Consider the following 13,127-nt stretch of genomic DNA (forward strand, 5'->3'; position numbering starts at 1 on the left):
TTGGCCTCCCGTTGAACGATTGATTGGACTTTCATTGGACCAATGATCCAACGTATTGCACTAATGAAGGACCACCGTTGAACGTTTTTTTTTTTCTAAGAGGGTTGATCTAGACTGCCTTTTAAAAAGGCTATTTTTACCATTTTTTTTTTTGCAAATTATTGTAGTTGAAAAAAGACAAATCCTGCAAAATTGACAAAATTGTGGTGCAAATGGTGTTCACCAAATTAGTCTAATTTTCGAATGAAAAAACTCATACATTGGAAAAAGTCGAACTTTTAAAATTTTAAGTCAAATTACAGAGAACACCGTTCTTTATTGGAATGAAATTTTGTCCCAACACAGACATTTATGTTCCCTGCCAATCTTCCATATGTTGGTTTTACAAGATGATATCACAAAAGAACAAAAGAAAATTCTCATTCAGCGAATGTTGTGAGGTTATGTCATGTTCGCAGAGAACCTAATAACTCAATATCTTTTTTTTCTTCTTTTCTACCCTCTGTGGTTGCTATGAGGTATGAAGTTTGTGTTGATGAGAAATCGAATACAGAAACGGTAGTAACTGGAAAATCATGGCACTCTTCACCTTTTTGTCTCTTATTGTCCATGTTCACATGGAAACTGATGTCATTTGATACAAGGAGACGGTATGTATATCACGTCAAACATATGAAAGAAATGTTATCGTTGCACAATTATGTTGACATTTTGAATGTTCTCATTAACAAACCGACAATAGCGACCATTCAAGGAATGATTGATTTCTCCGAACGCCTGTATTTGGCGATAAATTCCAAATTCTCGGTAAATTTTTCAAAAGGGCGTATAGGCAAGTGACAGTTTCTCTTTAATCACTCTCTCTTTCGATTATTGTGATGTGATTAAAAAGATTTTCTTTGATATCACTATTCTGTTTGAAAGTCGAAAGTTTCAGGTATCACTTCGTGCAAAGAGTTGAGTGATAAACGTGGAAACCACTTGGTAATTAATAGAAGAGAAAGTAAACAAAGAGAAACTGTCACTTGCTTATACGCCCTTTTGAACAATTAACCAAAAATTATACTGTTTTGTTTATTGTTATGTACGATTCAGACGATCCGGCTTCTTCCGTCACCGTCACCGGAACGTCAACCTCCGTCAAAAGTAGTCAAATGAGTTTCCCCTTTGCGAATTCACACGATCCAGCAGAGATCCGGAACGTCAACGTCCGTCAACGGCAAGCTCCGTCAACATTTCTCCGAAAGAAAATTTGACGGTATTGAGCTGACGTTTTTTATGTACACGCTTAGAAAAAGTTACTCAGAGTTTGAGTACTAGTTACTCATTTTCAAATTATACATGGAAACGTCAAAAATTGAGTAGTTGTCATCAATGATGTTGAGTAACTCCTACTCTAAATTTGAGTTTAACGCAAGAACTCGTTTTTTTGTTACTATTCGCAAGATCAGTCTAAAAGTTGTAATAACCATTTGTAGCAACAGGTTGTATATTTTGTTAGTGAGATCGCGTATTTCGAGGGTGAGTCGCTCAACACAAACGGTGTTGTGTCTGCAAAAACCGGAATGATAAACTCCGTGTTGTGCTTTAGAATGGAAACGAATATGCTCAAATGTCATTTATGAGGAATAAGTGTATGATTGGTGCCTGAGCATAACTGACATGTATGTTAATTTGCAATTGACACACTACTCCAAGCAACCACCATTTGATATAGTATTGAGTTCAATTACTTAATATTTTAATACAATACACTCAGAAAAGGAGCATTTTTTTTGCAAATTTGGTATATGTGAAATAAAATTTCACTCAAAATTTGAGTGATAGTTACTCCAAATACAAATTATAAAACGGAATACTTCGACAAATTTTCAAGGACACATTTTGCATCGTGCGGTACACTGTCAGAGTGACAATGTACTTTAACGAGTTTTCTGTAAAACTAGCAACACTGAAGGGTAAGAACAAGTTCACCATAGTTACTGTTTATTATAGTGAAAAATAAATAAACAAACAGTTTTTATCTGATAATCAAGATCACAAGCGAAATGTAAGTTAAACAATAATCTAGAATGGTTAAGCCACCATGAATATACTACTAGCTGTATTGATAGTTGTAGATTCGTGGGTGTTTGTGTTCATTTTTCATCTTTTGTGCTAGTGCCGGTGATATTTAGACTGATTGTTGCAGTTTAATACAGTAACGATAAACATAAACAAAAAAGTTTGTTTTGCACCGTAGCAACTAGCATAAAGCGTTGCCAGAAACGACCTTCTTCCACATTTTCAAACTATCGCAATGAAAGGGAGTAATTTGCTAGGCTTACTTGTTCAGGCTGTGAACCAAATATTGGCGGTTCGTTTGTATGGGACTTAGGGGTATTATTATTTGTATTTGGTTACTCTATTTTTGGTACATGTACAAATAAAGTATTACTCAGTAAATGAGCAGATTTTACCCAAATATCGTTTCCAGTGGAAGAACTCAAATTTGAGTAACTTCGGAGTTACTCTAAATTAGAGTTGTTCCACTTTTTCTATAGATGAGTGAGATCTAACTCATTTTTGAGTAACTATTTTTAAGCGTGTACACAATTCAGTTGAATTTTTCAAAGTTCTCATTAACAAAACCGACAATAGTGACCAGTCGCTCCTAAAATACAATGAATGATTGATTTCTCCTAACGCCTGTATTCGATGATAAATTCAAAATTATACTGTTTTGTTTATTGTTAGTCTTAAAGTGACATTCATAAATGAGTGTCATTATCCGTGCTGCCAGTTACAACTTTTGGCAGTTGGACACGATATCGTTTATGATATGCCGAAAATACTTATATGGGACGTTATATTATCGGATATCAAGCTCTAATGTGAACTCATTTTACTGTGTACGAAACTACATTAAAAGTTATTCTTGAAAGAACTTTTCTTCGATAATTGTGAACGTCAGTTGTCTCACAACGGATTAATTTTCCGTTTAATAAGATTACGGCATGTGAATCCGTTCTTTTCATCTTTATTTATAAATTATCAGTACCCGGAGAATGTTCGCAGTCACAATATTGCCATGGTACGAGTAGAATCTCAGATTCTTCCAGTCCATTTGTAAACAGTCCCCCCCCCCCCTCTGTTCTGGTTCCGCTGGCTTCTTTCACGCTTTGCTTGATACAACCGGTACAACAGTATATGCAATTTCACAACAATGCTGCTGCTGCCTCGTTGCTAATGGGAGCCTCGTCAAGAGGGAGCCAGGCGCCGGAAGCACAACAATCAGGAACACGCGGAACAGCAGCCGATGATAGCTGGGAAAATTACTCCTATGTGGGAGAAAGTGAACGTAATAAAAATTTAAGACCGTAACTTAAAATCCGCTATTAATTTTCCAACCCGAGCAGAGACGGTGCTTGCAAGTCGAGCACGAGAGCAAATGAGATCCTCAAGCGCAACCCACTTTACTTGCCACTGGAGAAAGAATGGACGTGTTAGTCGTAAGGCAGGGCAGAATGACGATTTAATTTAAGCCTGGGAATGCGTTTCCCTCTGATTACAAAAGTTGATTAGGCTAGCTGCAGAATTAGCCTCTCTTGCCCCATCATGCTCTAAAAATAATAACGTTGAACTAGTGCCGGTGGTGGGAAAAAATATTGTTGAACATACCACCAGTAGAAGTTTTCTCAAGGATAACGTTACGTAATTGCTGTCGGTCGAGGTGCTGCTGCTGCTAGTGCTGCGTTTTAGTTCCCCTGCGGCTCACGCTGATGAGTTTTTCTCATCACGACCGACCGGGTCTAGGAAGGTGTAGATAAATCTTTTCGAGAAGCTTCTATGCCTTAGGCTTACAACCATTTATTAAAGGGAAGAAGGAACTGCCATTGAACAGTGATTAACCGGGTGGCTCCATCGGATGCCGGTTAATTCATTATTGATTTAGATTACCGCCATTTATGGCATCTATTAATAGTACATCTAAACGTCCCATATCCACTCCAGGCTGTCTGAAATCTGAAATTAAAAACCATATAGTCAAAAGTGAACTCTGAACTACCTCACAGCTGCAATTAGGCGTGAACCACGCCTAATTAAATTGCCCCACACTGGAAACCACCCGCTGCGAAATGGTCGCTCCATAGAATTATAAATCCATGGCCTATTTTGGGTTGCGGTTGCTGTTCATGCTGAGAGTGACTTTCACAGCAAACCGCAGAAGGCCGGGTTTTTTTATTTCGACCAACCAAAAACCAAAGTTTGACCGCTAGCGTGAAATGACGTTCAATCGACCGGCTCGGCTAGAGATTGGAATGAATCAGAATCGATTTGTTTATGGAGCGTAGTAATGAGAGTTGCGTATTTATGAGTTTTTGGGCCGGAAATAGTGACTATTCAAGTAATTGACTTGATTAGTGACTCGTGCTATGCTGTTAAAGTACTGCGGAACGACCATCGTTTCATGTGTAAGTTTGTTTATTATTGGAAACTGTTTGGAATTAATCATAGCTCAATTTGAAATTTCCCAGAGTCCTCTGATATTCAGCAATGGTACATCGAGCAAAATGTGAAAATGTGTCAGCTATCGTGATAGACTTCAAAGCACACAAATTTCTTCCTTTCATCGTGAAACCCTAAAGCGAATCAAAAACGCAATTTCTCGTAATCTCGTTTACGGAATTTATTCAATTTATCGCCACAAGATTGATTCAGAAAGAGCTCAGTTGTAGCCTGAATGGAGAAGTATCTTCTCCGAAGGGGTGGCCCCCCACTAACCAGAGGCCCCTTCCAGATATTCCGCACTATTCGAACAAAAGCGTCCGGGAAACAAAGGGCGCTTCTCCGGCACTCCCTTCTCATTAGTGTCGCATTAGTTTCTGCGTGTAAACCGAAACGTGGCAACTCGACGATAGCGTCGTGACAGCGACAGGAGCGCTTCGTGTAAACACGAGATACTCGCTTAGCCCTCCCCTGGCCTGTCCCCATGACTGAATGACTGTCTGGGGTCGGGGTGTGGAAGGACCAGTCAGTCGGTGAGTGCAAATATTATCACGAACAGCATGAGCTGCCTACAGTCAGTGCCAGCGGGAATGTATATCGACAAAAGGGATGCTCAAAGTAACTGTCATATAAATGAAAATTTATTTGCAACGGGTGGAATTGAGGAATCCTGTTTTCCCGGTGACTCGACGGAGCACACACACACACACACACATCTGCATGTTGTTCACTCCACAGCCTCGGTTTGGCGACAGCAGGCACAACGGAACAAATACGTGCCGGGCTTTGCTTCCGGGGAGAGGTAGTTTTTCGCCTAGGATGAAAAATTGATATTTTAAAGCTTCTGGTGCACCGTCAGCGGCAAACACCTGGCAACACTCGTTGCTATGGAGTTACACGATACGGGGAAAGTATTGAATAATTAACTTATTTCAGCTTAATTGTGAGTTTTTCGCACCATTTACTAGTTTCAACGTTTTCAGTAAGCGAAAAACAAGCCACCTAAAATACGGAACTTCATCACGAAAGTTGAAATTTGATGAACCTCATCCAACCTGTAGAGGAGTATAACTTAACATAATGTGCTTATTTAGTGCGAAACCATATAAATGTTAACTGAACTTCAAAACCCCCCATGCGATTCCTTCTCTATTGGGTGAAAAACACTTAATATTAAGTAATTTACTGGAAGCGTGTAATTCATATATCATCAATTCATATTTCACTCTCTATAAGTACAAAAATTGAGCATTATCAAAACAGTAAGGCAACATTCTAGAAAACTAGAAAACTTTTAGAGCCATTAGAACGGCTGATTTTGTGTGACGCTCTCCATCGTTGTTCCCTTTTTGTTGTTTTTTCATCAATGCAAACGACTAGCAGCTGTGACGTAATCGCTCTTGTCGGAGGCGAAGCTAGCTTTGCAAACGACACACAATACATCTGCTCGCAGTGGCGATAGAATCCAAACTGATCCCATTTTTGTTAAGAGGTTTCTTTTTACGTGATTTCGTCTGTAGCTTTTTCACTAATGGGCGGTCCAAACGGCTATAAAAGTAGCAGCATATAGAATTTTAATGTCGATTATCTCATTTCGGATTTGTATTTTATTGAAAGAAACTATCGGGATGCTGTACGGGATTTTTTCCTGTCTTTCAGAAGGACCAAATTGTGGAACTCACTACGATATTAAGCACTGTTCGGAACATTTTTCTCGAATGATTTGTTGTGCAGCAGCAGATATTTCGTTCTCTTCCTCAGAACGCGTTCTGATTGGCTGGTGTTGACATGGGTCAAATGAAACAGGTTTTCCAATAGTGTACTATTGAAATACTTCAATGCTGTTTTCTGTTGCTATACACGTTTGAGTTGAAAAATTTCGATTCTATTGGTAGTTAGATTATATGAATCCTTTCACAGATCACTGAGCTATGAGCTTTAAAATTACGAGAAAGGCAAACGCGCCTTATGAATTATTCTCTTTGATACTCGTTTATACCAAACATTTCAGAAAAGTTTAATTTTGAATTATTTGAGATTATGTCGCACAACTGAAAATTTTATCATAAAATTGTGATCATATTTGCGATTGCATGTAGCAAAAATTATGTTGATTCGTTAGATACAACAAGAGATATTCACGATCAAAAACTTATCACTCTCTCAGAGGGTACATTTTGAAAAAGCGCCCCATAGTAAAGTAAGTCATATTCACGACAAAAAAATATTGATGCCAAAAGTCTTAGAATTGCATGAAACGTCGAGTTTTAGTGTCATCTCGAAAACATTTTTTTTAAATCTACTTTTTGTCGGTTTCGTCACTTATACCATCATATCTCTGGAACCAGGAGTCCCAGCCATTTAATATTTAAACTTAATCAATGGTTAAACGAGCCTAAGTTTGTTAAAATAGGTTTAGCCATCTCTGAGAAAATTGAGCGATGAAAATATCTTCGAAAAGTTCACACACACAGACATTTCCCGATCTCGTCGAACTGAGTCGAATGGTATATAACACTATGAGTCTCCGAGGCTCCGTTCAATTCTAATACCTTTCTATAGAGAAAGGCAAAAACCTTATCGACGAACAAAAAATTTACTTCAAAAATTTAAAATCGATTTACAAAACGAAACTATTATTGATTTCGAAAGAATTTTGTCCCAAGATAGATAATAAGGTCACCTACCAACCTGATCTTACATTGAAGATGGGAACATTCAGTGAAAAAAAGTTTTTAAACAAGAACTATTTGTTGTCCAAAATGAGTTTTTCCTATCCAGTGTCTTTTTATTAAAAACTAACCTAAACTGAAAATCATAATCATACAAGATTCCAATGAATCTCAGTTTTGGAGAAAATTTTTGCCGAATACCCTGTTGCTAGTTGTCCGATATTTACAGAAAGCGTCAATGGTGGATAAAAAAAGTTTTTGTTAGAAAAACTTTTTTCCCTTTAAAGCGTCCATCCTACAACAAAAGGGAAGGTTGACAGTAAAAATAATTATCAATGTTGGGACAAAATTTCATTCAAATAAAGGTTAGCGTTTTTTTTACAAATTGACTAGAAATTTTAAAGATCGATTATTTTCAGTGTAAAATTCCTCGAATAGTATTTTTTCAGTATTTTCATTTGAAAATTAAACTTATTTTGAAAACATCACCAGCACAATGAATTTTTGCAGGATTTGTAATTTTTCTATCTTAATTAATTGCAAAAAATTGGTAAAAATGTCTAATCCTTTTCAAAAGATAGTCTAGATCAATTTTGGAAAAATAAAATGAGCAAAGTGGCTTTTTGTTATGGAGTATATGTGCTGCCAACTCCGAATACGATTTTGCGCGAAATTCGAATCCTACACTGCAAAAAAAATCTGTTTTCAAAACTTTTTAGTCAATTTACAAAACAAGAGCATCACTTTCGAATTCGATGAAACTTTGTCCCACCAAGGTAGGTTATTATGTTCCCATCCATACTGTTTTGTAGGCTGAAGGGGTAGTTCAGCCCTTTTCAAAAAATAGTCTAGATCAATTTTGGAAAAACAAAGTGACTGCAATATGACATTTTAGACAAAGTGAATATGATTTAGCGCAAAATTTGCCACATTTGAGTCAATTATAAAACGAAAAATTTTCAACAAACGACTTTTTCAAAAAAAATTTCAAGTATGTTTAATTTCCATGCGTATGGAAATTAATCATCATGTTCTGAAACCCCTTCCGAAAAACTTTTCTGGGTAGGCCCCTGCCTACATACCATCGGAAATATGACCGTCAATTTATGATAACATTTTTAGTTGTTTGACATAACCACAAACAATTCAAAATCAAAGTTTTCTGAAATGTGTAGTATCAACGACTTTCAAAGAAGAAAACTCATGACGAGTGGTTGTATTTCTCGTACCCGCGAGAATTCGGTTCCAGATACCAGAGCTTAAGATTGTCACGCATTCTCAATGAAAGAATCCAATCCAACAGCGTTCATATTCATTATTTTACTGTCTCGGTCGTAAATGACCGCATCCACAACAAACAAAGAGAGACAAAGCATTTTTGTCTCGCATTGAAACAACAGAGAGTATCGTCGCTCGTTCCTCTTTGATTGGACGAAGCCAAACTAACGTCTGCAGGGAGAATCAGTAGAATTTCAATTATTGTTCTTTCATCGAACCTCTATGGAAACCAAAAACTACTACAAATTCGAGTACCAACAGGTAAAAATCATTGTGAATCGTGTTCTGTCATTATCGGTTCTCAAAGCTTCGGTTGAATATCGACACGGCACAGTATACGATTTTCGCAACGGATTAGTTTCTGTTCGGAAATCAGATTTCGAATTCAGTTTCAGAAATCAGGTTCAGGTTGAGAATGAGTGTTGAATCAGAAGTTCTGAAACTTAAGACCAGAATCCAGGGCCAGAATTCAGATTCAAAATTATGTTGAATTTCCAGACTTCAGTTTTGATATGCATTCCACAATCCAGATTCAGAATTTCAGAATGCAAGTATAAAATTTGATTCCGAAATTCAGTTTCACAATTCTACAAGTGTAACTGAATTTCGGAGTCGAATGTTGGATCCGAATTTGAAAACCAAATCCTGGACCGGAATTCAGTTACCTAAAATCAGCTGCCAACCAAAATCCAGGTCCTGAGTTCAGTGCTAAAGTTCATGATCAGAATTCAATGCCGAACCAAGTTCCTGAGTTCAGTTCAATAATCCATTTTATTCGTATTCACATCATCCAGTAATGTCTCTGATATCACCCATCCACATTTTGTTGACGTGAATACGTCTTTTCTTTGACGTATCCATTCAACCAGAAATGAGCGGCTTCGTCACTGAACACAATTTTTCGATAAAAAAGTTGACCTTCCTCCAACTTTGCCAGCGCCCATTGATGATTAGATTGTAGACCAAACTTAACAAGTTTGACAATGAAACAAGACACGATTCGCGCGTGATCTGTCAAAAACAGTGTTGCCAAAAAGATACCAGCAAACAAAATCACCCTTCGGTTTATTTTGAATGCGAAATTTTGGAATGTTGTTTCGAAAGCAAATGAAGGTAAAACATTTTACCCATTTACCATTACATTTATTGAAACAACTGCGGTGTGCGTTAAATGATAAATGGTAAAAGACCTTTATCACTATTTTCCGACATACCAGAGACTTGGGTGATTCACATTGTTCAGATGCCTAAGCCCAACTCCTCTGGTAGAAGGTAAAAGTTAAGTTACTAGAAGATTTCTGCTTGCTTAAATGACCCTCTGTCACGTCTCACCTTTCCGTTCTATACATTCACATCCTTGCTCTTCCTTCTTCTTTCTTCTTCTTCCTTTCTGGTTGGCGTCACCTCACTTGAGATGACGCCGAATTGATGGCACAGCAACTAAGGCTATATTGCCAGTTAATTTTCGTTTATAGTCCAGTGGACTTTCTTTTCACTTGACTACAAGCGAAAATCTCGCTGTGTGGCTGCGTCGAATCGTCAAAGTACGGCTGAAAATCCTTTCTTTCTTGCGAAATACTCGAATTTTCCCCGGACTAACACGATGCAACGTGCTCACCTGTTGAGAGTTTCACCGGAAGTGCTCTTCCTTGAATACTATCATTCTATAATTTTCATTGTCTGTTTCTACAAAAAAATGGTCTCTGGTTAGGAGAATATCGCAAAAAGAAAAAAGAAATATTGACTACTAAACTTAGTCGTTAAGAAAAAAAAAGAGTTAAATGATGATAATTCCCATTATTTTATTAACGAACTAGTTCCAGTAGCCCATCAATCAATCCCACCCAATAATATCTGGAAGTCTTCAAACTTTCTTTCTCGGGCTCGAATTTTCCCAAGTGGCAAATCATCGTTTAGTTACACTCGAATAAATTAAATTCAATTTAATGCCATCGATCGATTTCCGTCCTGCCTGACACAAGGCGTCGTTTGCATATACCTTCCCAGGATATATGGAACTAGTTCAGCGGCTGTGATTGCCCCCCATCCTTGGGAGGGAGAAGATAATCGCTTTAAACCACCCGCCGCCCACTCAACAGAACAATCCGATTAGCTGAAGAGGCTGCCGTCGTTGATGTTTGCTGCTGTACAAGTAGGGGGGTGGTAGCCGACGGTGAAGTAGTCGACAAATATAACACCCCGTTCCAAATTTCGATTTCCCAGAATGGACTGGTCTCTGTCTGTTGGCGAGGCATCCCGGAGCAGGAGCCAACGTGGCCAATGCCAATGAATGGAAATAGAAAACAGAGTAAATAATTTTGCAATTGGCGAATTTCGTCTTGAACGTTACGAAGAACTCTTCCACAAATCTACGATTCTGATTTCAGATCTTTAGTAAAAATTTAATATAATTGTCAGTCAAGCACAACCCTGCTAGCACTTTCCGTCACTTTTCGACTATGTCAATTGACAAGCTGTTCGACAACAGCAGCTTGCCATCAAAGTAGCCTATGTGATCATAATAAAACAAAACTGAAAACTTTAATCAGCATTTTTGCTATCATTTTGTATTAGGAGATGACTTTTTTCGGTCATTCGTTACTCAAAAATAATTATTTCACTTAAATGGCCAACGTTTTGAAGAAACAAACCTTCGAAGCGTTGGAAATTAGCGTGAAACGGTAACATCATCCATAACTAGGAGAAGTACCTGGCTATTTCTTTTCTTTGTATACGTTTTGCTTACGATTAACTCAGATTAGACATCTTAGTTCCATCGCATGCTCCCTTCCCACACTTCCACTTCCCACTCCAATCGAATTTAAACAAAGAAATCTACAACAGATGACAATATGGCACCACCGCATTGTTCCTAGAGTCGAACTCAGTCAGTTCTCAGCAGATAGCAGAGAGTCACGAAGCAAAACCCGCAGTACAGGGAGGAATGATGCGTCTGAGCACAATTGAATTTGACATAGATTTATCGTGCCGCAGGTGGTACGTGACAGTCCGCACCAGATCGTTAGACAACCACATGGACCGCGCGTTAAAATCCTCACATCCTTTTCATTGATTTGGATTCCGAGATGTGTGAGATGCTATATTCCTGGTGTGTTGTGACATGTGAAACGTGACAGGAAACCTACCGCCATCGCTGGTCAGCTGGTCATTCCGAGGCATCACCTAGCTGAAAACGGTTCAACTATTACAGCCGCAATGGACAACCGAACCCAACCTCTCTGGCTCTGGTTTGATGTGAAAGAATCATCCATCATTCCCAATTTCCGGACCGTCGGACGTGTCGGTGGTCGGCAGTCTATGATAGAAGTAATGTGATCAGATGATTGACGAAGATTGGATAGAAGCAACAGCCTTTGTTGTTTGCATATTCTGAACCACTGTGCTGTCACTCAGCAGTCAAAGGGTTTCGTTGCTATGGATACCACAATCAACAGATCAATGTCATTCGCAAACTGGTGTTTCTTTCAGAATAAAATAACGTACGCATGATTGAGTTCGTTATAAATTATTTAATAAAACTTAATTGTAAAATTAAAATTCACAATTGTATAATGTAATACTGTTTCGATATTGTCATCTCCTGCTTATGTGCTATGCACCGATGTGTAGAGCACGAAACCTGTCCGGCAGTCCCTCATCCTGTGCCTTCGCTGATCCGCCGTTGCCATGTCATGGAACGTAACAAACCTAGCTGTCAAAGAGAAACTAGAAACTGGGAAGAAACAACTCACAAAACAAAAAGCAATGATCACAGAATAACTATCGACTAAGAAAAGACCCATAGAATAGAAATCTTTCGATGTGCAACTCCGATTGGGATTGAGCTAGCTTACAACCCATTCCTGTTACGTTTACATCAGTGTTCACAACACCACTTTGACCGGAGAATCATTCGACCCTCAGCCGATGGCCCACCCAAAACCCAAATACATACTACAGTTGTGATTGTCCTTCTTGATACGATCGCGCACTTCCGGTTCGATGAATTTCTCGTGCTTGGAGTTTTTGTCGGTGCTCAGGGTTTGCTTCAGTAGCATCTCTTCCACACCGGACGCTACCTTGGTGTTTTGGTAGGATGAAATTTCGCTCTCGAACTCCGTAACCACGAAAACCCATTTCGGAATTTCGAACCGGATCTGACACAGCAGATCACGAATGTAGTCGAACTCGTCGATGAACGTCTGGTAGACCTTGTTGCCGAATCGATTCGCCAGTTTCATCTCCAAGCGCCACTCCTGCTGCTGTTCGACGGCCGAAGCCGAAACAACGGTGGCCGACGGAGTTGTCGGACGATTGGGGGTTCCACCGTTTGCCGGTTTGGAGTTGATGAATGAGTCGTACAGCTTGGAAAGAATCATCAATCGCGAGTGGCTCGCCTCGCGTAGAACAGTCTGCTTGGTAAGTTTCAGTGCCGCCGTGACGTACTCGCGAACCTGAGTCTTCTGCTTCTGGATCACGTGATAACGGGTTGGATTTTCCAAGCGAGTCTCCACCTGCAGCACCTTCTTCGGCAACTCAATATCCATGTTCTCGAGCGGAAGTTGAACCGAGAACACCGACGACATTGGAAGCGGTGATGGACTTTTCTCATAACTCTTGAGCTGTTCACGAAACAGTTGCTGCTTGAGCTGAGTTCGCGATGAGCTGTTCAGATGCGGGAAGCTTGTT

The 13,127-nt window shown here is 39.0% G+C and overlaps 1 protein-coding gene across 2 annotated transcripts in view; it reads right to left on the reverse strand.

Moving 5' to 3' along the window:
- Positions 1–13,127, reverse strand: part of LOC131426477 (uncharacterized) — a 125,014-nt gene that overhangs the window by 67,841 nt on the left and 44,046 nt on the right. Inside the window, exon 4 of one of the 2 annotated variants that reach the window (XM_058589240.1) lies at positions 11,949–13,127. The exons of the other annotated variant lie outside the window; for it this stretch is intronic. Within the exon in view, the coding sequence (XP_058445223.1) occupies positions 12,359–13,127 (769 nt within the window). The 3' untranslated portion in view covers positions 11,949–12,358. Of the gene's footprint in view, positions 1–11,948 lie in introns of those variants that run through there. 2 annotated transcript variants of the gene reach the window in all.

This window comes from Malaya genurostris, chromosome 1, assembly GCF_030247185.1.
Source record: "Malaya genurostris strain Urasoe2022 chromosome 1, Malgen_1.1, whole genome shotgun sequence".
Lineage (NCBI taxonomy): Eukaryota > Metazoa > Arthropoda > Insecta > Diptera > Culicidae > Malaya > Malaya genurostris.